Consider the following 27,839-nt stretch of genomic DNA (forward strand, 5'->3'; position numbering starts at 1 on the left):
CGTTCGATCAATCGAATTCACCGTTCATAGGAAATGTATAGAAGGCGAACTTTTGCGATTCGATTCGGCGAGCCAGCCTTAACTCTTCCGCACTTGAGCTCCGGCAACCTTACTCACCAAGGGATGCCGACTACATAAAGAAAAAAGGCATTTTGTTTAGTCCGTCAGTTAGATCGTCCAAAAATACTGAACACATAAATTCGCGTTATGTAATCAATGAAAGAATACAGAGCAACAGAGTTACGGTTCCGGTGGGGGCTTGTGAAGTCGCGCAATTTTAAGTAAAAATTGCCTAGGCGTGACGTCACGCGAAATTTCAACGCACTGTACCGTCGTGATTTTCTATTCACGAGAAATAAGAAAAAATATGTCTAAAATTGTTTGATCTACTTAACTGACGGATTAAATAGTTTTTTAGTAGTCTCGCCTGTTTCTATGCAGTAGGCCTAGCACATGATTAGCGCGAGAGTATGTCGCCGCGAGATAGATGACAGGTCTTCTTCTAACTGTATTAATGACATAAGGACGGCATCACGGCGTCTCGCGGCGACATACTCTCGCGCCAATCATGCGCTAACCCTGCAGGGGATCAGCTACCTCTGCATCTGACTATACGTTGGCCAACGACTGCTGGGAACGTCTATTTAGTGAACCAGAGGCCTTCACGTGTTTAGTTCGCCGCGCAGCGCGCCGATACATAATCGATGATATTTTATAAAGAGTTGTTATTTATTTATACATTATATTTGTATATAACGGTGCGAAGTCTAATAAAATAAGCACTATGTATATTGTAGTTTTATTTGTTAGTCCTTGCCAGTAGTATAGCTGAGTCCCACTCTTAGACCCTTGAAAATGTAACGAAGATGCTTACTCGAAAATAACTAGTATAGAAGGCCTTCAAGCATGAAGTCTGTCTTTTTGTATTTTAATATTTTTCTTTTGTGCAATAAAAAATAAATAAATAAGGTCTTACGGTGGAGATTTGCTCTTTATAGTTATACAATTAACTCATAAACCATATACGTACTAACTAATGTAATAAATTTCACAGACAGAGGTCTATGAAACTTCCCATACTTGATGTATCGAGAGATGATACCTAAAAATAGTTTCAATGATTTGACAATCCAAAAATGGTGTTGTCACATGATTCGCTTTTGTTATTTGATTTCTATTAAGTATATCTCGTAGGACTAGGTACACTATGCAAACGAAACAGTAGGTAGATAACAAATAAAGGGCTCATATCATGTAGGTAAGTATTTGAAAACTAGTTTCTCAACAAATTCCTTTTATTTATCAACAGCTATAAAATAATTTACAATGTCCGCGGCTTATCATAAGATCTATAAATCAAGTGTTCACAGCCAAACTATGGCCGTCGCGTAATCGTATTTATACGGCAAAAAGTTCAGGACAATTAAAACGGGTTATTCCGTCTTTAAGATATTTATCGAGATTAGCCGGATCCACACAGAGCTAGGCACGTTGCGAGGCAATTTTGTCGCGCGGCAAACGTGCTATTTAGACGTGCGTCGACTGAGGCAGCACGGGCGTTTTGCTTAGCCCAGTAACTTGCCTCGGCCGAGGCATGTCTAATAGGACGTTTGCCGCGCGAGCACATGGCTTGCCTGGCTCTGTGTGCACCCGGATATTAGCGCGCTTAAAACGCGAGTGACCGGTTTTTTTATACCTAAAAAATTACTATGTCATACGGAAAAAACAAAATTGCGCTAAATATGATTAAACTTATTCTGCTATGTTTATAAATATTGTATATAGGTAACATTATTTCATTTGACTATAAATTCTCCTATTTTATGAATACTACACTGCATCGTATAAGAGTCACAAATGTAACCTGCCAAACCCACAAGAAACAAAATTAAAGTACCCATGTGTCCACGGTGGGCAAAACGTCCCACTTTGTCCCTTACCATAAAGAAGATATTTGCTTGTATAGGTATATTATATTTATAGTTAAAATCCATCAAAGCGCGAGCTTTATGACAGGAGACAAAGCAAATATTTTGAAAATGGTGAATCAATTTGTTGCCATGAAAACCTGATTCTATAACATTTAAAATGTTCGAGCATTTTATGAAGATAGGGCCTCAAAATATTGATTTTTATTTAGAAAGTCACTTACAAAGTCTCTCCAGTGTAGATCGGCTTTTTATTGACACATGTTTTCGTAAACCCTGGTTTTAAAGCAACATCATTTCAAATGCTACTTTTTTTTGGACGACGATACCTTAGGGGATATTGATTTATATTTGGAAAGTCACTTACAAAGTCTCTCAAGTCACAGGCAGGTCGAGCAGCGTAAATTATCTCCAGTAAAGGGCAGATCACATGGCCAGGTCAAACACGTACGGCTTCCAGCGCTAGTTGGTTCACCAGCCGGTATACCTCGTGTATTCAGTCTGCCTGGTCGCGCGTACGGAGAGCGCAAGGCGGCCGCCAGCGCCAGTTGATTCACCAGCCCGCATACTTCGTGTATACGTACAGGTCAGGACTAACGGCGCTTACTGAGATTGTCTAGGCGGCCGCCAGCGTCAGATGATTCACTAGTAGTGCTACACGTCGTGTATACGTACAGATTACACGGCCAGGTCGAGCGGCGTGTATTCAGTCTGCCGCGGTGCGCGCACGGCGAGCGCGAGACGACCAGAGGCGGCGGTAACGAGCACGCAGCAGCCGCGCGCCAGCGCGCCGCGCTCGGCCGCCAGAGCCAGCTGATTAACTAGTCTTCGTTCCACCTCATGCTTGATGGAACGCGCGCCGTAATGCACGTCGTAGCTGTGGACGAGATTATTCTTGAGTTCGACGCTCCACTACCACAGTTATAACAAAGAGTACAGCATGGCCAATCCCACTTCCCGCTGAAAACGCCGCCAACCAACTCTGGTGACCTCACAGTTGCCGCCTGTCAAGAATGCGACCAGTCGACCTGTCATATCTCACTCATACAAGTATGGTACGCGTTCACCTACACGAGCTTAGACTGTGTACTCTTTCATATATTTGTGCGCCAATGTCATTGTCTGAGATGTGCTCCTACTATATATAGACAGTCAATCAAATCATGGCATTAAAAAAGGCAGCAAATTTGAAAAATCGCTTAGTGGCCAATTGTCTTCATAAAACGCGTGCCTTTCTAATCCTTGATGTTGAAAGAATCATTATCGAGCCACACTAACACTTAAAAATTGATTAAAACTGTAGGGGCAAAGGTTTAATTACCATAGAAAATTTGAATTTCGCGCCTTTTTGAGTGCCAAGATTTGGTTGACTGTGTATAGTAGTAGTAATTTAAAGCGTCCGCTAGCTGACACGACAATTGTAGGTGAAATCCGCAGCACATGTTGGTACCTATTTTAATTATTGGATTTAATATTTCCGTTGGCTATATGTAATCATTACATCGGCACTATCGGCAGACATGATGTACAGAATACGCACCCGTCCGCGAGCGCGCCCAACACGCCTCCCTCCCACCGCAGCTCGACCGCGTGCCGCGCGCGCGCCTGCTCGGCCCAGCGGAGCAGCTCACGTTGCACCAGCGTCAGCAGCTCCTGCCGCGAAAACGGTAGGAAGTACCTGGAAATAAACACCAGCCATTATTGGTCGGTACCTAATGCCTTTTAGGATGTTTTATTTTGTTACTAAAATGGAAACATCAGACTAGCTAGGTCAAGAGTCGGTAAACTTTTTCTAAAATCAAACACAGCACTCCAAGTTCCAAGTGTTTGGGTTACCGCTGTTTGACGGTATCTGGCATAGTAATATCTACTTACACAATCTCATTGATCCGTCCGAGGAACTCGTCCCGTCCGAAGTGCCGCTTCAGTATGGGCCGCACCACGCTGTCCTTGAACGTGCGGGACACCTCCAGGGTCTCTCCCGAGGCCGCTTCGGGCACCGGCGGCTCTTCTGCGAATTTATTTTTTTAAAGTTTATTGCACATCAAAAAATACAAATGGCGGACTTAATGCCTAATGGCATTCTCTGCCAGTCAACCATCGTGCTAAACAGATGTTCAATGAAAGAAAGAAATACATTATAATGCCACAAGATAGTACTTACAAAAAGACATTAAACGCTAAAATAGGAATTCCAAAATTATGAAGAAATTTGTGCCAAAGAGTGTTAATTTTTGACAGGAGTCGCGTTAATTGAGTTTGGAATGTTCACGTCGTTTTATTTGTTTGGAATTTGAACGTGATAACGAGAAATGGTAGCCCGCAGCAGGGCAATCCTCGGTCTCTCGCCGCAACTGCAGGCCGTACTTCGCGATCTCATCCGTGGTCAGCTCTGACGTCACAACCAGTAATGTTACCTCCACTATCGCATTGGCTTCGCGCCGCACTGTAGTCTATGACGTCACGTCTTATCTGCGGCTAGGTTCGACGTCACAACCAGCAATGTTAACTCCACCAGCGTATTGGCTACGCGCTGCACTTTAGTCTATGACGTCACAAGAGCAAGGTACCTTCCACTACCTCCGTGCGCGGCGACGGTGCCCTTAGCCCGCAGAAGGGCTTTAGCTTCGGCCTCTCGCCGCAACTGCAGGCCGTACTGCGCGATCTCATCTGCGGCGTTCGACGTCACAACCAGCAATGTTACCTCCACATGTGTATTGGCTACGCGCTGCACTTTAGTCTATGACGTCACAAGAGCAAGGTACCTCCACTACCTCCGTGCGCGGCGACGGTGCCCTTAGCCCGCAGAAGCGCTTTAGCTTCGGCCTCTCGCCGCAACTGCAGGCCGTACTGCGCGATCTCATCTGCGGCGAAGTTCGACGTCATCACGAACACTGCGTTCTTGCACTCGATCAGCTTGCCCTTGCCGTCCGTCAGCCGACCCTGCAATACAGATGTAAAATTCAATTCGTTTTTACAAGCTTTTATTTAACTTGCAATGTATACATATGTATGTAATTATCTATATGTTCGGGTGAAATCTTGCGATCAATTTTGAAGCAGATATCTTTAACCGGTTGAGCTGAAATTTTGCACCATCACCTCCTTGCGTTATCCCGGCATTTGCCGCTGCTCATGGAAGTCTGCGCTGTGACAACTAATCCCAAGATTTGGCATAGGCACTAGTTTTACGAAAGCGACTGCCATCTGACCTTCCAACCCAAAACTAGGCCTTATTGGAATTAGTCCGGTTTCCTCACGATGTTTTTCTTCATAGAAAAGCGACTGCTGAAAGCTTGAATTTTGCATACAAATGTAAAAATGTATATTACGTGACAATGCAATATTATGGTATGGTATCTGATCTGATGATGGAGCAGAATGGTGGCCATAAGAACACTGTAATGTAATGAAATGTCGTATCACCATCGAGAAAGGGGTTTTTAGAAACGTCTTGGAGAGCGATAATAGCTTGTGCCAAATGAATTTTTTGCGAATAACTTTAAGATAACAGTAATCTCATATAGCTATAGGGTACATTGCTATATAGCTGTAGGTACCTAATTGACTTGACGCAATAGAAATAGTAAATTGTCTAATAGGTACTAATAAATAAACGTTAATCTAAATCTTAGTATGTCTAATACTAATAAATAACTGTTAATCTTAATCATAGTTCCATTAATTTATGATTCTATGTGATGGATTAGGGCGATAATATTATTATTTAATTGACAAATGTCTGACTTGTATTTTATGACGATTGATACCTAAACATGTATAGAAAATATAGCCTTGGTATCAATTATAATTAATACAAGTCAAATTATATTCTATTGAAAATATTTCAACTTATGCTATCTTAAAGTAGTCACACTACTATATATATATATATATAATACTAGCTTTTGCCCGCGGCTTCGCTCGCGTTAGAAAGAGACAAAAAGTACCCTATGTCACTCTCCATCCCTTCAACTATCTTCATTTAAAAAATCAGGTCAATTCATCGCTCCGTTTTGCCGTGAAAGACGAACAAACAAACAGACACACACACTTTCCCATTTATAATATTAGTATGGATAATTACACATATGAAAGAAAAAGTGTAATTTATTTCGGTTTAATTAGCTTTGGTATCAGTATCATAGCCTACTGCGTGATATCATAACCTGTGATCCGCTTGGCAACAAATCCCAAGAATCGGCATAGGTGTTCGTTTTTACGTAAACTTCCATCTGACTTTCTACCTCATAGGGAAAACTAGCCCTTATTGGGATCAGTCCAGGTCTCTCATCATGTTGTCCTTCGCCGAAAAACGACTTGCAAACCATACCTTTTTAACCCCCGACGCAAAAACGACGGGGTGTTATAAGTTTGACGTGTCTGTCTGTTTGTCTGTCTGTGTGTGTCTGTCTGTGGCATCGTAGCTCCCGAACGGATGAACCGATTTAGTTTTTTTTTTGTCTGAAAGCCGAGTTAGTCGGGAGTGTTCTTAGCCATTTTTCATGAAAATCGATCTACTATGTCGCGGTCGGGGGTTTTTCAAAATTTTAATTATGTGGTTAAGTTTTAAATTTATTGCTAAGTAACATACAGGGTGGCCCAAAATTACGTTGACAAAGAATGGGGAAATAATGTTGTAATAAACCAAAATATCGAAGTTACCGAAAATATTTTTTGGGCCTATATTTCTGCATATTTCTACATCCACCGTGGATATTTCAACAGCATTAGCATGGATATTTCGCAAGGTTTGTAATGTAGACCAATCGTGTAAAGACATTTTTTCCAGATTCATAATACGATACGTTTCAGCCTACTTACGTAAATACACCTTACTTAAAACTATAAATTATAGTTTGTAATCAATCTTAAAACCCTAGACCGTTTATTGATTACAAAAATTAGGGTATTTTACAAGTTATAAGTGCAATAAGTCAGACGAAAGTCACACTAGAGGTGCAGCGGCATATCGATAATTTTTTGTTCCAATATTTGCGTTTGTACTTCAAAGCCAAAGGAGGATATTTTGAAGACGATTCGATTTATTCAGTCAAAAATTATTAAGGGTTCACATTTTAATTTGTAAGACAATCATTCGTGTAAGGACAGAAAAGTAATTATACAAACGTTTGTCAACGTATTTTTGGGCCATCCTGTAAATAGTATTTTATACAATCGTGATATAATACAAAGCTTTTCAGTCGAGTACCATGTTTAGGCCACGAAGCTTGCTGAGTGGCCTAATAGTACGGTACGAGAGTGAAAAGCTTAATTATATCACTATTGTATACAATACTTTTTCTACGAGTCATCATCTTCATCATCAATGGACGGAAATATCATCATTCATGCAAGCTAAAATTAATGTTAATAGCATCGTTCACCGTTGTATCAACATCGAATTACCTAGCAACCAATTGTTTGTAGTAACCGTCTCTGATTGGCCGATAACGCGATAGATAAAAAAAAATGTGTTTCAAATTCAGAAAATTTGCCAGGTATCGCAAATTAGTATAGAAATTGTATGAAGTTCTATTTTTGAAATTATTACAGTTAACTAAAGTCAACTATAATGAGATTATTATAGTTGAGTCGGAACTGCCATAGAGTATCCAACACTGAAAAGTTAGCACTTATAGTTTAGTCTGTGGTGTCCTAATTGACAGATTACAGTCGACGAGTAGAAAAAATACTTTTAAGTTTAACTCTAACAATAATTTTGGCAAACTGGGAATCATTTTGTTGGCAAATGAAAGCACACGGGCTTTTAATTATTTTTATTTATTAAAATTTAAGTATTTCTGAATAACTTTTAACTTAATTAATATATCCAAGCACCATAGAACCTACAAGTTGCTTGTGCAGGACCCCTCAAAAGTGCGATAGGGACGGCCAAGAGCGTGTCGGGGCACGCTCAGTGTAGGGTTCCGTAGTTTTCCGTATTTTTCTCAAAAACTACTGAACCTATCAAGTTCAAAATAATTTTCCTAGAAAGTCTATATATACAGTTCTACTTTTGTGATTTTTTCATATTTTTTAAACATATGGTTCAAAAGTTTGAGGGGGGGGACACTTTTTTTCCTTTAGGAGCGATTATTTCCGAAAATATTACAACAACATACAACATACAATCACGCCTGTATCCCATGAAGGGGTAGGCAGAGCAAAATATTAATATTATCAAAAAAACGATTTTAGTAAACCCTTATTCATTTTTAAATACCTATCCAACAATATATCACACGTTGGGGTTGGAATGAAAAAAAAAACAAGTCCCCACTTTACATGTAGGAGGCGAGGCGTGGGGGGTACCCTAAACATATTGGTACCAAATTTCAGCTTTCTAGTGCTACTGAGATTATCCGCGGACGGACGGACGGACAGACAGACAGACATGGCGAAACTATAAGGGTTCCTAGTTGACTACGGAACCCTAAAAAAGTCAACACCGAGGTTGAATGAACAAAAGATTTCATTAAGCAAAATTAACCTTTGTGGTCCTAAGATGTATTTAGGATATGAAGCCACCCAGATTTTTGATGCCCGTTGCATTTTTATGGTTAACTACGTTTAAGTTTGATGACAGTTTAAGTTATTGGCATTTCCAAGTAAATCAAAGATATAGACGTAAATTTCAAATCGGTTCAAAGGTATATTATAGGATCCATATACAAATCTGTACCTTCCTTTTCACTTTTAAAGGGATTTTTTGGGATAGGTAATAACTATTTTATGTTATTCCTTGCCACTAAAACTATCGATCGATACCAAATTTCACCTCAATCGGTTCAGCCCCCTTTTGACAACCCCAGATATGGGTAAGTTGGCAGAGAATTGACAATTTAATATTACGGTATCGGTTGCCGATATCGTGCAGTAAAAATTACGATGCATCAGAAAATATCTTAATAAGGTCAGTGCGGGCAAGACCGGCATTGTTTATTTGAAATAAAGTTTGAGTGGATAAAACTAGACTATTAAAGTAGTCTGGAGTGATCCGCGTGGTCCTATGGGCTAGCAAATTTTATATTCTACACAGCTTTTATAATACTTTGGTGAATTAAAGTAAACTTATGAGATAAAAATCACTTTTTTTAAGGCTCGGCGGGTTTAACGTCCCCACGCGCTGAGTACGGAAAGACCGTCTACCTTAGTGCTCGTTGTCGCATAATTTCATATGGAAATAAGTATCAAAATCATGTTCATTGTTATATTCTGTAATAACAGGGAGTAATGTGATAGATATTAAAACAAATAACGTTGCTATTTTCAACATATCTGAATTTTTCTATTTATAAGGCAAGACCGTCATATGTCCCGTAAATGAGGTTGATAATGATAACCTTCTTTTTTCAGGTCCACACAAAAGCAAAGCCGAAACTTATAAACCTACAACACCACTCGTTTAAACTCGACTTATTTCCCATAAAGCCTAAAAAAGGTGTCTTACTCTTATATGCCGGTCTTTCTGACTAGGCACAATTTCGAAGTTACATAAGAGCATTAATTGTACTAGACAGGAAGAACGATTATTAAATTACTACGTTACATACATAATGCACAAATATTCCAACTGCTTCTATTTTATTTTAATTTTTTGCGTAACCTTGTTGAACTCGATGGTCGAGTTCGAAACACGAATCAAGTTTTTTGTTAACTAGTGTTCGTCCTACGGATATCTATTAAAGACCAATGGATTAAGGATGAAAAACTGGTATAACTTCGGAGGTGTAAAAAGTGATAGATATATAAATACAAAAGGTTTAATCAGTAGACGGTCTGCCCGACACTGATCTTATAGGATTTCTTAATCCATTTGCTTATCGCATTAGAGAGAATTTATGATATGGATGTAGATAAAAAATCTACTAGTGTAGATAAAAAAATGCCTACTTTTAAATATATATATGATAAGTAGGCCATTGATTTTTCCTTTATAAGTCGCGAACAATCTCTTACTGGCCAGTCGTCAATTGGGTGCAAGACAAATATGAGTCTCTCCGGTAAAGTGGTCCTAGTGACGGGTGGGAGCTCCGGCATCGGCGCCGCTGCCGCCATCTTGTTCACACAAGCAGCCGCTCGAGTCGCAATCGTCGGCCGAAATGAAACCAGACTCAACAACGTCGCAAAACAATGCGCCGAAAAAGGAGAAGCTCCTCTTGTCATCAAAGCGGACGTGTCCAACGAACAAGAAACTGCCACCATAGTTGAACAGACCGTCGACAAGTTTGGTAAATTAGACGTCCTTATCAACAACGCTGGCTATTCCAAGCCAGGCTCGCTACTCGAAGGCGACGTGCTCGAAGCGTACGACGATGTAATGAAGACTAACGTCCGAGCCGCCATCCATCTCACGAGCCTAGCGGCTCCTCATTTGATAAAAACCAAAGGAAATATCATCAACACGTCTAGCGTGGTAGGCATCCGCGCCCTAGGCCAACCGATGTTACCCGCTTACTACATTTCCAAAGCAGCTTTGGACCATTTCACGCGCTGCGCTGCCTTAGAACTGGCACCTTCGGGCGTCAGAGTGAACAGCGTCAACCCTGGTCCAGTGAGAACATCTCTTCTAGAAAATGCCGGCTTCCCGGACCCCGATGCGGCGAGGGATTTGTTCAAGAGCCATACAGCCCTGAACAGGCTTGGAGAACCGGAAGAAATAGCTGAGCTTATGTTGTTTTTGGCCAGTGACAGGGCGAGGAGCATTACTGGGTCTCTTTATGTATCTGATAATGGGTTTTTGCTTAAAAATTAAATCCTTTTATTTAAAGACGCGTTTTATTACACTACACAGTGTTGGCCGAACGTCAATGCAATTAACCATTAAAAATTAACCATTGAAAACGTTAATTGCCATTAACCATTGACAATTGACGGAAAATTAATTGTTAATTGCAATTAACACCAATTGCCATTAACGTTAATGCATTTAGAAAAATTAACAATTGAAAAGGATTAATGGCTACTTGCTACACAAACCATTAAAAATTCAATTAATTGCTAATGTAAATTGAAAGTGTCATTGACAATTAACAATTAACAAAAATAAATTGTGTAATTTAAAAAAGACGAAACATATAAAAGTTTTAAGTAGGTAGGTACTTACTTTGAGATTTCTATTCTGCATTTCGTGAACCCTGGTTGTGGTTGTACCTAGTGGAACTCAGGTTTAGTGCAACATAAAAACAAGCCGTTTTCGTCATCTAACTCGCCTTGATGAGTATGAGCTGATAACAAGATAGAGCCCAAGATAGAGCTGATGCTGAACCCTGGCAGCACCTAAGGGAACTTCGGGTTTGGTGTAACATAGGCAAACGCTGTTTTCGTCGTAGGACTTGTCTTGATGAGTACTTGGGTGAGCAGTACCCAAGGTAGAGCTGATACCGAACCCTGGCTGCACCTAGAGGAACTCGGGTTCGGTACAACCTGAGTTCCCCTAGGCACTGCCAGGGTTTAGGCCGGGTCATTCTGCTGGGCCTTATTGACTCACTGAAGTTTGTTTTCATATGATTTAGAATTTTTAAATACTTTTAATAAAATAGTAGTATCAATTATTAGTTAATGAAAAAAATTAATTAATTGCATTAAACATAATTGCAATTGAAATCAATGATCATTAATTTTTATTAACTTTAATGACATTAATCAGACAATTGCATTGACAATCAATGGCATTAAGATTCGCAAAAATTCAATGGCCATTACATTTAATTGCAATTACCATTAATGCAATTGATTAATTGCGAAATCAATGGCCAATGCAATTGATTAATGGTTAATGGCAATTGACGATTACGGCCAACACTGACACTACACAATTTGACAAATAGAGCAAACAAGGGTTTTACGCCCCACCATCACTAGTCTACAGCTCCTCACACCTGCAAGTGTCTCATACCTCGTCAAACAGCTTCATTATCACAGTCAGCACGTCTGGAGCGCTTTGTCCACCTCATCGAACAGTACTGCGGCGTCCGCCCTCTTCGTGGCCCACCATCACTAGTCTACAGCTCCTCACACCTGCAGGTGTCTCATACCTCGTCAAACAGCTGCAGTAGCACAGTCAGCACGTCTGGATGAGCCCTGTCCACCTCATCGAACAGTACTACGGCGTCCGCCCTCTTCGTGGCCCACCATCACTAGTCTACAGCTCCTCACACCTGCAAGGTCTCATACCTCGTCAAACAGCTGCAGTAGTACAGTCAGCACGTCTGGATGAGCCCTGTCCACCTCATCGAACAGTACTGCGGCGTCCGCCCTCTTCGTGGCCCACCATCACTAGTCTATAGCTCCTTACACCTGCAGGTGTCTCATACCTCGTCAAACAGCTGCAGTAGCACAGTCAGCACGTCTGGATGAGCCATGTCCACCTCATGGAACAGTACTGCGGCGTCCGCCCTCTTCGTGGCCCACCATGACTAGTCTACAGCTCCTCACACCTGCAAGGTCTCATACCTCGTCAAACAGCTGCAGTAGCACAGTCAGCACGTCTGGATGAGCCCTGTCCACCTCATGGAACAGTACTGCGGCGTCCGCCCTCTTCGTGGCCCACCATGACTAGTCTACAGCTCCTCACACCTGCAAGGTCTCATACCTCGTCAAACAGCTGCAGTAGTACAGTCAGCACGTCTGGGTGAGCCCTGTCCACCTCATCGAACAGTACTGCGGCGTCCGCCCTCTTCGTGGCCCACCATCACTAGTCTATAGCTCCTTACACCTGCAGGTGTCTCATACCTCGTCAAACAGCTGCAGTAGCACAGTCAGCACGTCTGGATGAGCCCTGTCCACCTCATGGAACAGTACTACGGCGTCCGCCCTCTTCGTGGCCCACCATCACTAGTCTACAGCTCCTCACACCTGCAAGGTCTCATACCTCGTCAAACAGCTGCAGTAGCACAGTCAGCACGTCTGGGTGCGCCTTGTCCACCTCATCGAACAGGACCACGGCGTCCGCGCGCCGCGCCAGCGCTCGCGTCAGCTGCCCGCCTTCTTCGTGGCCCACGTACCTGACAAATTAAGTTGGTATGGTTAGCTCACAAGCCTCAAGCGTTCTCAGGCCACTCAAAATAATAATGTAATACATTCAACTTGTTTAATGTTTAATGTTACAAACCCCGAAAACTCAGTATTCAAATAGTGATATAACAATGTGCATTGGACGTCAAATAAAGCTACACTGGCTCCGAATATTCAGAGGTCTGAAAAAATTCAATCATTCTTAAGTTAAAAGAAGGAACAGCCGGGCTAGACGAAATGACAATCGTTGACGTTAGACGCCGATCGGAACGCAGTCTGGCTCTGTCGCGTCAATATGGAAGGGCAATAGATATATAACGATTTTATCGTGTCGAAACAGCTTACCCTGGCGGAGCTCCGATGAGTTTAGCCACCTCATGCTTCTCCTGATACTCAGACATGTCAAGCCTGATGAACGCCGCCGGGTCGTCACGATGCATGTACCTGCAACACATCGCTGACTTGTATTCGGTTCTTCATGTAACGTTAGCGTTAAAACGCTCCTGGTGCCGTAGCCGAATGGCATTTCTGCGACCCGAAACGAAAACGAAACGCCGCGAAAGGTAGTCTGGCTCTGTCGCACCAATACGCAAGAGCGATAGAGATAGATATCTACGAGTGTTTCGTGAGCGTTTGTGCCATTCGGGTACGTACCCTGGAGTAATCAATTCTGTCGCTAGGATAACAGACTTTGCGAAGCGGGACAGGGTCCGTATACCTACATGTTGCTAATTGCAAGATAGGCAACTGTTTTGTCTAAGACGCACTAATACGGAAGAGGAATAGAGAGAGTTGAGACTTATTCAGGAAGCGCTGATGGCCTAGCGGTAAGAGCGTGCGACTTTCGATCCGGAGGTTACGGAACTTATGTGCGAAATGTCATTTGATATTTGCCAGTCGCTTTTCGGTGAAGGAAAACATCGTGAGGAAACCGGACTAATCCCAATATGGCCTAGTTACCCTTCCGGTTGGAAGGTCAGATGGCAGTCGCTTTCGTAAAACTAGTGCCTACGCCAAATCTTGGGATTAGTTGTCGCGGGCCCCAGGCTCCCATGAGCCGTGGCAAATGCTGGCAAGGAGGATAATGATAGAGAGAGTTGCTTATTCATAGAGCGTGAGATGTAGGTCACTTCTTTATGGGAAAAGTGACTATGTGCCTGCTAACCTGACGAGTTGCTTGCAGTTTTCCTTTCTCCTCACAGCCACAGCAACGGTTTCTATGGCGGCTGTCTGTCCCACTATGAAACTGCTTAAGGCGTTGCTGTAGGGGAAAATTACAGTAAACACTATTGCGTGTAACTACAGAACTGTTGCTATGACTAACCTGGCGAGTTGTTTAGCCAGCTCTGTCTTGCCAATCCCTGAACTCCCCAAGAACAAGAAGACCAGTGGGTGTTCCTCATCAGCCCAGCCGTTTTCTTTCCTCCGCACAGCCGCCGCCACGGTTTCTATGGCAGCTGTTTGACCCACTATGAACTGCTTAAGGCGTTGCTCTAGAGGGAATCTGCGGCGTTCTTCCGCGGCGGCGGCGGCGAGCTTTTCTTCCCAACGGGCGGCGTGTTCCACTGTAAGTTGGAAGGACCGGTTATTGTGTGTTACGGAAAGTCTCCGATTCTGCTTGAGCAAACATGCTTTTTCATATTCTCACATGCAGATCGCCTTTCTCAAATGATTATTTAGAAGGGTCCACACAGAGCGAGGCACATCCTGAGGCAACGTGCCTCAACAGAGGCAGTGCGCGCGTGTTTCTCGGCTAAGCATCCTGCCCCGGCCGAGGCACGTCTACATTGGACGTTCGTCGCGTGAGCACATATTGCCTCGGGACGTGCCTCGCTTTGTGTGGACCCGGCAATTCTCGAATTTTGTGAGCATTTTAAAATAAACCATGCGGGATTTCAAATATATAGTTGGATGCTAGCCGATGACGTCTCTCGTATTAGACGACGGAATCGACAGATCCTTGGTGTACCTAATGCAGCGCGCGGCGGTCGGGCGTAATGCAGCTTATAGTACATGTAGGTAGTTGGGTACATCTCTAATAGTCCTTTGAAAAAAGCACGTGGAATTTCCAATAGATACTAACCAATGAGGTCTCTCGTAGGCGACGGATCCTTGGTATAATGCAGCGCGCGGCGTCCGGCGTGATCTCGCGCAGTAGGATCGGCGCCGGCGTCGAGTAACGCCGCCGCCGATCCCGCCGAGTCCGCTAAAGCGGCGTAGTGCAGCGCCGTCCAGCCGAGGAACGACGCACGGGAGTTCATGGACGCGCAGAACTCGTCCTCGCGCCGCTGCATCGCTTCCAAGGGGTGCAAGCCCTGAAATTGGTTGGAAATCAACCACACAGTAACATACTAGTTGTACGAGCCGTACACCTTAGATGATATGATTCTTGATGGTTGATTGTAGTCTTGATAGAAACACTGATTTTGATACACTTATAAATTTATTGATAACCAAGGTATATTGAGTACTAGCTAGGAGCACGTATAAACGTAAACTAATGCATAAATCGATGTATGGCGTAATCGCAAATACAGCAATTAAAATAAAGTCATAATTATATTAATTTTTATGCTGACGTGAGAAATGTGCGATGCTTGCATTGTACATATTCCCGGCCAGGAGATGAGAGATTGATAAAAGATGCTGATACATCATTCTTATATAAATCTGATCATTACAGCGAAATGTATTGAAATAGAACCAAACAAATGAAATAGAATTTAAGTTGCAAGGAATTATTTGATAGAAGTAAATCCCCTAAAAATAGAAATGTTTGTAGAGTTAAGCGCAGTCGCCGCGACGCGATGATCTTGTCTCTCAGGGGGTTGTCCGTTGTGGTGGTGCTCGGTCGCTGACGGGATAGAGCTGCGCGATGTGATGGACATCGAGGTTGGTCGGCGGCCGCTCTCCCGGGGGGCGGCGGCGGCGGCGAACGGAGGGGTGAGGCGCGCGACGAATTGCCGTCGACGAATGTAGCGGCGCACGTACAGCGCTGCTAACACTGCGACAATGCCCATGACCACGTAGATTACTGTGTAATGATGAATGTCGTGGTAGTTGATTCTGTCTGATAGGGCTCCCTCGTTCTTCATATGTTCAATTTGATCTCTGATGACCTTGAAATATTTGTCGTTGTTTTCAAGAGCTGTTGATTCGCCTTGCAAGACTGGTACTGTTAAGTTTATAACGTTGTTGATGGAAGGCACGTCGAACTTAACAACGTTTGATTGTGTTTTGATTTCGTTCGAGAGTTTCTTCTGGGGAAATATAGTAAAGGCGTCTCCATTCAACACGCACTCTGTTCGAAGGGTTATGATTCCGGCCTTGTTCAAATGCTCAGCCTTGACCTCCTGTCCGCATATGATTCTCGCAGTACATTCGTCACAACAAAAGTATAGGTATGTATTCATAGTGCTTAGTTCCGTCCATATGTTTCGACAAGTGTCAGAGTCAGCTGAACACTCGTTCGACATTTGATCGGCGATGCAGAGGTGTGAGTCAGACTTTAGTTGATAAATTGGACCTTGTAGCGTACAAATGAGAGTATATGAATCGTAGTGCGAGCATTTATTTACAGTTTCATCCAACATAGGTATATACGATTCTTTTTTGATGTTTATAGCCACTTGTTTTGCTATGGGTCGTATTTTGATCATATTTTTTCCAACTTGACGTGGGATTGATATTAATCTGAAGAGTTCATACACATCTTGAAAAACTAAGGGAATCTTGATTTCGAAGATAAGGTACTGACGAGTCATTCTTGTTCGCACTTTCATTAATTGATATAGTTTGGGTAGATCTGTGTTGATGTTCTCGCAGGGTAGAGTCAAATCCTTTGGCATCTGCCCGGCTATGATGTTCAGCTCATCTTTCAACTGTTGTGGTGTCAAGAGATGCACGTTAAATTTGCCATAAATAACGTTAGCAATGGTGTCCAATAAAGTGTCTTGTATGCTCTTCAGGTTCACGAGTATGTTGTTAGCGATGATTGATGATACGGTGATTTCATTTATGTGGGTTGATTCTTGCATTTCAGTTGCCTGCTTGTTAAGGCTCTTCTCGATGTTGTTTATGTGTTGATTGAACGTTTTGTGCTGATTTTGCATTGATGTTTCAACTCTTTTCAGTAAGTTAGCTTCCGCCTCGATAACCGAAGTTTGATTCCTCCATAATTGTGCTAAATGTTTCTCATTAGCTCTGGTCAGGTCGATGTCCTTCTGATATTGTTCGGCAAACTGTTCATCGAGCACGCCGAACAGGCTGTGAGCGACGTTACCGACGCCGTTGAAGAAGGCCCTTCTCTGTCGTGGGGACTCGACGCGTTGACCGAGTAGCATGCTGTCGTAGTATTTTAGTTCCGAAAAGGCGTGGCGCAGTTGAGTTAGGACGATGTTGCACTGTTGTTTATTTTCGAGGGCGTGACACATATTTTCCAAGTGTCTGATGTATTTGGAAAATAGTTCTGATCCTTCCCAGTACGGATTGATGTCATAATAAACTACAAGTTTCCACTCGTCTCGGGCCAGCTTCATGTTCGTTATTTTATCAAAATAAATGCCTTGTCCCTCTTTGAAATGTGACACGCTATGATTGCATTGTGCCGGTGATATAATTAACATAAACAGCATAAGCGCCATAGTGATGTAATTGATGAGTTTTGATCTTGTTTTCCTTTGTTTTGTTTGTTTTGCTGGGGGCGCGACCGACGAGGGCAACGTGTCTTCTTTCTGTACTTCTTTGGTTGATGATGATGATTCGTTTTCTGATACTGGCAGTTTAGACAGTTTGATAATGGGCCTTTTGATTATTGAATTTTTTGTCTTCACTGAGGCGACACGGACAAGTCCATCCTTTCCTTCGTGGACTTCTGATACCCTGCCAAGGGCCCACTTGCCAGCAGGTAAGTTTGAGTCGTGGATGATTACGACGTCGCCGATCTCAATGTTTGGCTTGAGTTGTGTCCATTTACAGCGTGATTGTAGCTGACACAGGTATTCAGTTTGCCATTTCTTCCATATATCTTGGAATATTTTCTGTGTTAGGCGCCACCGAGTGCGTTCGTCCCTTTCTGTTTCAACGATGTGGAGAGTCGGCCCGCTCGATAAAAAGTGTGCCGGCGTGATGTAATCCAAATCGTCAGGGTCTTCGGTCAATGCGCACAGGGGACGTGCGTTTAAACAACCTTCTATCTGTGCCAATAGAGTCGAAAATTCTTCGAAGGTTAGATGTTGTTCTCCCAGCACTCGGTGAAGATGATGTTTGAGACTCTTCACCGCTGATTCCCACAGGCCTCCTGCGCTGGGCCAAGAAGGTGCGTTGAAGTGCCAGCTGATGTTCATATCGCTGATGGCGTTGAAGAATGATTCATCAAGCGAAGCAGTGATCTCTTCATATTCTCTTCTGATTGCTTTGTTGGCTTTAGTAAAATTTGTGCCATTGTCACTGAAGATGTGACGTGGTGCTCCACGCCGGGCGGACATCCTCCGTAGAGCGGCCAGAAATGATTCCGAGCTTAGGTCTGAAACTAGCTCTAAGTGCACTGCCTTTGTCGCCATGCAAACAAACACAGCAATGTAGCCTTTAGTCGTTTTGATGCCGCGACCTTTGCTTGCCTTCACTGATACGTATCCCGTATAGTCAACACCGGTGTTAAAAAACGGCCTTGATGGATTTGATCTCCACTCAGGTAAGTCTCCCATGAGTTGTGATTGCTTTGGGGGTTTCTGCTGGAGGCATGTTATGCAACGACGGAGGCGATTTTTTGTAGCTCTATTACCTCCTATGATCCAGACTGATTCTCTTAGCTTCGAGTGAGTGAGTTTGGCAGTTCCGTGCAAAGTAGCTTTATGTGCTTGATCTATAAGCAACTCGGTCAAACGACCTCTATGTGGAATGATAAGAGGATGCTTCATTTCCCAGCTGATGTGTGCGTTGTGAAGGCGTCCTCGAACGCGTAGCATTCCATTGTGATCCAGGAAAGGTCTTAATTTCACAATATTGCTTTTTAAATGCACTGATTGATTTGTTTTCAAATTTATTATTTCATTTGAAAACTCTCTTTCTTGCACGTACTTGATGATTCTATTTTTAGCTGTGTTTAACTCGTCAGCTGTTAGGTAACTCGAGCTTTGCTGACGCCGCGAAGCCACTCGTAGTATCCAGGCGAGTACGCGGGTGCAATGACTCATGTTGCTATGCTTACATATTAATTCATTGATAATATCGCCGTCTGTTTGTTGACATGTTACCGCGTGGCTTTGTTTTGATATTTTAACCTCTTGATCCGTAGTGAGCGTGGGCCTTTCTTGATTTTCACTGTATGATGACAGCCAGTTTGGTCCATTCCACCAAAGATGGTGTTTTAATAACTGCTGGGCCGTGATTCCGCGACTAGCGCAGTCGGCCGGGTTTTCTTCGGACTTGACGTAGTTCCAACAAGTCGGTGGTATGATTTTTGTAATTTTCGTAACTCGGTTAGCTATAAATGGCTTCCACTTGCTAGGTTCGCCGTTTAGCCAGCCCAAAACTGCTGTACTGTCAGACCAGCAGACCATTTTGATTTGGTTTTCTGACAGAGATAGCTTGACCTTCTCCATGAGGGCTGATAGAAGTAGAGCTGAACACAGTTCTAGTCTCGGCAAGGACACAGCTTTTTTCGACGGTACAAGTCTTGATTTTGCTGCTATCAGTACCGGCGGCGGCGGCGTTGCTTTTTTGTCGTCGGTGGAGATAACACGGCAGTAGATTGCGCATGCGTATGCTTTAGTTGATGAGTCACAATAACCGTGTAGTTCGATTTCTTGATTCTTGCAGGTATTTAGCCAACGCGGGATTTTGATATCTTTGATAACTTGGAGGTCTTGTGAAATTGTGAACCATTCTTTCTTGATATTTTGGGGTATTTGATCGTTCCATCCGATGTCATTTGATATGACATTATGAAACAGTAACTTCAGTTTCGTGGTTACTGGTGACAGCCATCCCAGAGGGTCAAATACTTGTGCTATATTCGACAGCAACTCTCTCTTCGTCATTGTGATTGATGTTTGAGTTGGGAGTGGTGCAATTTTTAGTTGGAAACTGAATACATCTTCCTGAGGATGCCAGCGCAGACCCAGCGTTTTCGTTGTTTCTTGATCTTTAAATTCGAACGTTTCTTGCTGATCTTGAGTCTTACTAGCTCCTTGCAGTAGTTCGGGCGTGTTTGATGCCCATTTGCGAAGATTAAATCCTCCTGATTTTAATAAATTGATCAAATCTTGTTTCATTTTCTTCGCTGATTCGAGATCGTGACAGCCGTGTAGCAGGTCATCCATGTAAAAACTCTCTTCAACGACTTTAGCCGCTTGAGGATAGTTGTGGCGTTCGTCGTTGGCCAGCTGTCTTAAAGTCATCATAGCTAACCATGGAGCAGCCTTGGTGCCATATGTTGTTGTTGTTAGAGCGTATTCACGGAACCTTTGATGTTCATTGTCTCTCCATATAATTTTCTGATATTTTTGATCTTGAATGTTCATACCAATCATTCTAAACATTTTTTCAATGTCTGCCACGTACGCCACCTTATATTGTCTCCACTTGATGATGAGTGACAATAAGTCGTGTTGTAAATTGGGTCCGCTGTACATGATGTCGTTCAGACTTGTCCCATTTGACGTTTTGGCAGACGCATTGAAGACCACCCTATGAGATGTAGTTGCTGACTCAGGTCTTTTCACGCAATGATGTGGCAAAAAGCACTCCTGTGTCGAGTTGGATGGCCCGTCGACTTCGTCTGTACATTCGCGCATGTGGCCTAAACTAATGTATTCTTGTATAAACTTCTTGTACTCCTTTTCGATATTTTGATCCTTTCGAAACTTCATCTCGAGTTGCCTGAACTGTGCTATGGCTATGTTCTTTGAGTATCCAAGCGCGTCTTCCTTATCTGGCTTCAACGGCAACCGAACGACATATCTTCCGTCCTCTTGTCGAAAAGTAGTTTCGCGGTAGAAGTCTACACAATGTTGATCTTCTGATGACAAATTTGATGTTTCATTGATGTCTTCAATGGTCCAAAAGCGCGAGATATCACTCATGTTGTTGACGATGGTGCAGCATTGTTGATACGATGGCAATGGGACCTTTCCGTTAATGATATACCCGAGTTTCGTTTTCTGGGCTACGGGGAGGTCATCGTCTTTTACTATGGTTCCATTTTGGACGAATTTGGCATAGATTTCTGTTCCTAATATGATATCAATCTGTCGGCTGATATTGTAATCCGGATCTGCCAGTGGTAGTCCTCTTAAATATGACAAATCGGGCTTGACGAAGGTTTGATTCGGCAGTGGCAGAGTGAGTTTATTCATGATAAATAACTCGGCGTCAAATTGAAAGTCACAATGCAGTGATGACAAAGAGACGTTTATAACGCCGTTACAGGAGTTTCCATTAATTCCCAGGCCGTACATAGTGTCATCACAGCTTTCCCGGGGTGTTTGGAGAAGTTGAGCCGCAGCCTCCGTGATCAATGACATCTGTGCTCCAGGATCAATAAACGCCCTCAAAGTGTGATACTTTCCATCTACTGCCCTTACTTTGATGAGGGCGGTAGGTAATAAAACTTCTATATTTTTTCTACATTCTTGCGTAATACTTGCAACAGTTTTGCGCTTATTAAGTGGATCGGAAGTCTCTTGTTTCTGACTGTAGGCATCATGCACGAGCGTGTTATGTCGTTCATGACACGTGCGGCATCGACTCGTTGAAAAACATTCCTTATCGTAATGATTATAAAGGCAATTTTTGCATAGATTCAATCTTGCAATAGTGCTTCGTTTGCTTTCTGGTCTTGCACTTTGAAATGTTTCGCAATTAAATATGCCATGATTTTTATTACAAACCGGGCAATGTTTTCTTTGATAATAACTTGATTTAACATCATTTGATTTATTTTGTGATAATGATGAATCTTTTATGCCCATAAATGATTTGTAATAAGGTTTTCTTGGTGCTTCTGATTGATGAGATGTTTTTGGTGTATCCAACTTGCGGCGGCTCGCTTCATATGATGTAAATTTCATTTCTAGAAAATCTAGGAAGTCCTTTAAGGTCGGCAAGTCACGTGGGTTCTTCAATGATTCGACGTACTCCGTATGACTTTCCGGGTCCAATTTTTGTGATAGAATATGGACGATAAGGGGATCCCATGACACGATGTCCACGCCTAGGTTCCTGATGGCGTTTAGGCACTCGTTGGTGGTGTCATGTAGGCGCTTGATTTGTTGATATGATTGTTGTTGCATTGTTGATAGCGAAAGCAGGTTGTTGAGGTGTGCGGTGAAAATTAGTTTCGTGTTGTTGTACCTGTGATTTAGGATATCCCAACAGGTTTCATAGTTTTCTGAGCTGATGTTCAGATGTTGAATGAGTTTTTCAGCTTCACCTTTAACCTTATTTTTCAAAAATTGCATCTTCTGTGCATTAGACATCGAGCGGTTATGATGTATGGCTTCATTAAATAAATCCTTGAATGAAACCCACTGTTGATAGTTTCCACTAAAGGGCGGGATGTCCATGACGGGGGTTGATTTTTCACGGTGGACCATGGACCATATTTTGGAATTGATAGATTTTTTCATATCTTGGAATTTCTTCTCATATTTGCAAAACGTTTGATTATAAGTTTCGTCGTTTTCGAAAAGTTCACTGTCGATGTCCCAGTGAAGAGTGTCAATAGTTGTCCAACGAGACTGTACTGATTTAAGTAAATCTTCCAATTCCCACTTTTCATTTACTGTGGAGAGGTCGATGTAGTGTAGAGTACGTGCGAAGGCCTTGAAGTTGCTCTGTTGCTTTCTCATCTTTTCTGACAACTTGGCAGCATCGACGCTTGGTTTTTCGGTGATATTGAAAATAGGTGCAATTGCGAAAGCAGAATTGATTGTAGCCTGGGTGGCCGACCTTTCTTGATCTACAGATTGATGGGTAGGGACGGCGCGGCTTTGAAGATCCGATGGCCCAGGTTGATTTTCTTCATTTTTGGTTCTTTCTTCAGCCCAGTTGGGCATCTCTGACGAAGGGAGTGGTGAACGTTCTGTTGGTTTTGGTGAGATTGGTCTCGGTCTCGGTGATAAGGCAGCCTTTTGAACTGTATCCAAATGATCAAGCAATACAGACCGAGCTGATTCGTAGAAGGATTTGGTTTTGATGTATGTTTTTTCGGCAAAAGAAGTGCAGTCCTCGTTCTGGAATTCTAATAACCTTGCATGATTGCTTTGAAACTCTTGCCAGAACCCGTCGAGGCCGGCCAACTTGTTATTGATGTTAGACATAGTCCGGCGGCTTGGACCATCTTTCTTGTAGTTTTCAAATAGCCTGTTCATATTGGCCATGAGCTGATTTTGATCACTGCAAATCGCTTCCATTTCCTTGTCTAAACTCATCTTGATTTATTGATATGTAGTAGAGTAGATTGATAATTTGATAGTGAGTATTAATCAAAATATTTGTCAATACTGTGGCCACTGATGTATGATATTGATATTGATTACCTTGGTTTACTGATTAAAAATTGATGATAATTTGATAATAGCTGCAGCACTATAATGATGATTTTACAAGTTCGAGATTCCTCTTACTTGAATTGATAGTAGACGTCTTCTGTTGATCTTGATATCTTCGATGATGAACTGATTTTTCTATGACAATGAATATAGTCAGGCTTTGATGATTCACTACGCCTGCTTCATCCGCACGGTGAGACCCGCTTGTGGGAGGCCGATTGGACGAAATCACTGTCACAGTCACTGATGGCTTCGAAGGACCATTAAGATGTACGAGCCGTACACCTTAGATGATATGATTCTTGATGGTTGATGAGTACTAGCTAGAGCACGTATAAACGTAAACTAATGCATAAATCGATGTATGGCGTAATCGCAAATACAGCAATTAAAATAAAGTCATAATTATATTAATTTTTATGCTGACGTGAGAAATGTGCGATGCTTGCATTGTACACTAGTCGAACTTAGATAGCTACTAAGAATGCAGGGTGTTTAGCCAGCTGACGTTATGAACGATAACAATTCTTTTCTTAAAACGTAATTTATGGTTGCCGAAAATAACTACCTTGAATCCTCTAACAAGGTGGATTAGTCAAAAATTCAAAATCACTATGACGAAGATAATACGACACCTACTTGCCTGGAGTGGTGCGAATGAATGAATGATGAGTACCTGCTATTGCGGACGCGCCCGCGTTCTTCTCCTGCAGGTCTGGTCGCGCGCCGAGTCGGAGTAATTCAGCGACGGCGACGGGCTGGTCGTTGGCGGCGGCGGCCATTAACGCCGTTCAGCCTAGCGCCTGTCGCTGTTTGACGACCCTCCTTTGCTGGAGTGCTGTCACTTGCCTAGAGTGACTATAATGAATGAATAACTCACTTGTTGCTGCGCGGCAGCAGACGCGCCTGCGTACTTCTTCTGCAGGTCTGGTCGCGCGCCGAGTCGGAGTAATTCAGCGACGGCGACGGGCTGGTCGTTGGCGGCGGCGGCCATTAACGCCGTTCAGCCTAGCGCGTGCCTCCGCTGGGCGATCCTTCTTATTGGCTCCGTCTACGAATGAATGAATACCTGCTGTTGCGCGGCAGCGGACGCGCCCGCGTACTTCTCCTGCAGGTCTGGTCGCGCGCCGAGTCGGAGTAATTCAGCGACGGCGGCGGGCTGGTCGTTGGCGGCGGCGGCCATTAACGCCGTTCAGCCTAGCGCCCGACGCTGGGCGATCCTTCTTGGATTGGCTCCGTCTACGAATGAATGAATACCTGCTGTTGCGCGGCAGCGGACGCGCCCGCGTACTTCTCCTGCCGGTCTGGTCGCGCGCCGAGTCGGAGCAACTCGGCGACGGCGGCGGGCTGGTCGTTGGCGGCGGCGGCCATTAACGCCGTCCAGCCAAGCGCGTGCCGCCGCTGGGCGATCCTTCTTATTGGCTCCGTCTACGAATGAATACCTGCTGTTGCGCGGCAGCGGACGCGCCCGCGTACTTCTCCTGCCGGTCTGGTCGCGCGCCGAGTCGGAGTAATTCAGCGACAGCGGCGGGCTGGTCGTTGGCGGCGGCGGCCATTAACGCCGTTCAGCCTAGCGCGTGCCGACGCTGGGCGATCCTTCTTATTGGCTCCGTCTACGAATGAATGAATACCTGCTGTTGCGCGGCAGCGGACGCGCCCGCGTACTTCTCCTGCAGGTCTGGTCGCGCGCCGAGTCAGAGTAATTCAGCGACGGCGGCGGACTGGTCGCTGGCGGCGGCGGCATTTATGCCGTCCAGCTTAGCGCCTGTCGCTGGTTGACGACCCTCCTTGGCTGGAGTGCTGTCACTTGCCTAGAGTGACTATAATGAATGAATAACTCACTTGTTGCTGCGCGGCAGCAGACGCGCCTGCGTACTTCTCCTACAGGTCTGGTCGCGCGCCGAGTCGGAGTAATTCGGCGACGGCGGCGGGCTGGTCGTTGGCGGCAGCGACAATTAACGCCGTCCAGCCTAGCGCCTGTCGCTGTTTGACGACCCTCCTTTGCTGGAGTGCTGTCACTTGCCTAAGAGTTAGTATAATGAATGAATAACTCACTTGTTGCTGTGCGGCAGCGGACGCGCCCGCGTACTTCTCCTGCAGGTCTGGTCGCGCGCCGAGTCGGAGTAATTCGGCTACGGCGGCGGGCTGGTCGTTGGCGGCGGCGGCCATTAACGCCGTCCAGCCTAGCGCGTGCCGCCGCTGGGCGATCCTCCTTATTGGCTCCGTCTACGAATGAATGAATACCTGCTGTTGCGCGGCAGCGGACGCGCCCGCGTACTTCTCCTGCAGGTCTGGTCGCGCGCCGAGTCGGAGTAATTCGGCGACGGCGGCGGGCTGGTCGTTGGCGGCGGCGGCCATTAACGCCGTCCAGCCTAGCGCGTGCCGCCGGTCGGCGCCGCCGCCGTCGCGTCCGCGACCCTCCTTGGCTGCTTCCACTTGCCTATAGATTACAATCTAGATTTAGAGCCCATTTAGACGGTACGAGAACTCGCATACGAGTTTTATTACATTGCGGTATTGATGGCTGTGCAAAATTGTATGTAACTTAAACAGCCCGTAATGTAACTAAAATCGCATGCGAGTTTGCACGCCGTCTAAATCAGGCCTAAGTCAATGGGGTTTGAGAATATAAACCCTGGATTATAAGAAAATAGCAAGGAGAGGAATAAAACACACATGTCACATTATAATTTTGAGGAAACATTTAGTGTAAGGCCCCACTTGGCACTTAACATAAGGATGACACTTGCTTGTTTCTTTAGACAAATAACCTGGCAAAATATTCTTATGGTAAAAAAGTGGGGCTTTTTGCTTGGAAACAAAACATTTATTCAAAATTTGACAAAACAATTAAACAGATTAGTACAATATTAAATAAGAATTTTGAATGATTTACGGTTATTTTCATTAGACTTATACTGACCGGGATATAGACCGTGATTACCTTTTTGATTTTTGGGTTTTTTGGGAGCTCAATAAAAATCAAAAAGTAATCACGGTCTATATCCCGGTCAGTATAGGCCAATATTAAATAATAAACGACACAGAAACTGGTTGGTTGCCCAAAATAAAACTATGTACTTACAAAAATTTCTAATATAAATATTATAATATTTATAATCCAGTTCATATGTGGGTGAATCAACTTTTTCTTGCCTGTTATTGCCATGGTTACGGTCCCCTGGTCACGCTGGTTTTATCCAACTGCTATTGCTATATGCAACTGAAATTATACAAGCATGCATGTAGTCTATGTTTGTAGGTGGCAAATTAAGGAAAGGGCTTGTTAACACCAGAAAAATGCTTGTTTGCAGTTTAAGTAGCATAATTTTGCATAAAACCAGCGTAACTCAGGGGACCGTAACCATGGCAATAACAGGCAAGAATAAGTTAATTCACCCAATGTGTATTATTTATTTACTTGCGTATTTCTTGCAAATTGCCAAGTCGCGCCGCTTTGAAGAATCTCTTTTCTGTAATTGAAAAAATTAACCCTTTAATTTTGCAATGAAACCAAGTGTATGACTGCATTATTATTGTAGGTGCACAAGGAAAACGGATTTTAGAAGTTGTTTAATTCAAAAAATTTTAGATCTTTCATTACCCTGACCTAAAAATGTGAATTAAACAACTTCAAAAGATCTTGCGGTAAATTTAATTAGACATCTTTGGTCTTTTTAAATCATGTGGGTTTGACTGTCGCCTAAAAAACATAATGAAAATATCTCTATTATAAAAAACACTTTTAATTTTTTTTAATTGCATTAAGTTGGTGAATTATATTTTTTTTAGCAAAATAAAAAAATGAAACGCATGATATAAATATGTGGAAATTTTTATGATAAGATGACTGCGGTGATATAGTGAATAAAAAAATGAAACATACCATTATATTGATGGTCGGCAGCCACCAGCGCTACGCCGATTGTAGCAATACCGGCTACGGCCCGCGCGCGAGAAAAACGCTCGCCTTCATTTTCACCGCCTTCACCGTCGTTGCTCGAGCCCGCGCCGCCGCCGTGCACAGACCGTCGAGCCAGCACCGCAGCCAGCCGAACCGCGCGCTGGATTGTTCTGAAGTTACTCCTCATACATTGCATCCCAGACATTTTTAACATTCAGATTGGCAACTGCTTTCTAGTAAATTCTTATGCTTGAGTGACATTGGTGTGCAACAAAATTATAGGTAGCATTTTAAGGTTTTTTTCATATTTTTAATGTTTATTTTCCATTTTGTTTCTTGATTTTATTACATCAGTGTGTATTGTCTTGTCTTGTATTTGTATGAAATATGAATGATATTGACATTGACATATGATATTGACATTGACATATGACA

The 27,839-nt window shown here is 43.4% G+C and overlaps 2 protein-coding genes across 3 annotated transcripts; one reads left to right on the plus strand and one right to left on the minus strand.

Moving 5' to 3' along the window:
* Nucleotides 1–1,281: 1,281 nt before the first annotated feature.
* On the minus strand, nt 1,282–27,814 carry LOC125228678 (caseinolytic peptidase B protein homolog). Of its 2 annotated transcripts, XM_048133332.1 has the most exons (11): nt 27,387–27,814; nt 26,922–26,973; nt 25,745–25,940; nt 15,031–15,262; nt 14,272–14,512; nt 13,293–13,391; nt 12,805–12,937; nt 4,694–4,871; nt 3,804–3,939; nt 3,469–3,606; nt 1,282–2,805 (listed from the first exon to the last, which is right to left on the minus strand). In XM_048133332.1, the coding sequence occupies exons 1-11, from the start codon at nt 27,616–27,618 to the stop codon at nt 2,607–2,609; spliced, it is 1,836 nt and encodes a 611-aa protein (XP_047989289.1). In that variant the 5' UTR covers nt 27,619–27,814; the 3' UTR covers nt 1,282–2,606. The 2 variants fall into 2 exon arrangements, with proteins under 2 accessions (XP_047989289.1, XP_047989288.1); XM_048133331.1 differs by lacking the exons at nt 26,922–26,973; nt 27,387–27,814 and adding an exon at nt 24,570–24,697 and having other exon boundaries at nt 25,873–25,928.
* On the plus strand, nt 9,743–10,725 carry LOC125228679 (3-oxoacyl-[acyl-carrier-protein] reductase FabG-like). Its single transcript, XM_048133333.1, has one exon. The coding sequence runs from the start codon at nt 9,922–9,924 to the stop codon at nt 10,684–10,686; it is 765 nt and encodes a 254-aa protein (XP_047989290.1). The 5' UTR covers nt 9,743–9,921; the 3' UTR covers nt 10,687–10,725.
* Nucleotides 27,815–27,839: the final 25 nt, after the last annotated feature.

The sequence above is a fragment of the Leguminivora glycinivorella genome, chromosome 8 (assembly GCF_023078275.1).
Source record: "Leguminivora glycinivorella isolate SPB_JAAS2020 chromosome 8, LegGlyc_1.1, whole genome shotgun sequence".
Lineage (NCBI taxonomy): Eukaryota > Metazoa > Arthropoda > Insecta > Lepidoptera > Tortricidae > Leguminivora > Leguminivora glycinivorella.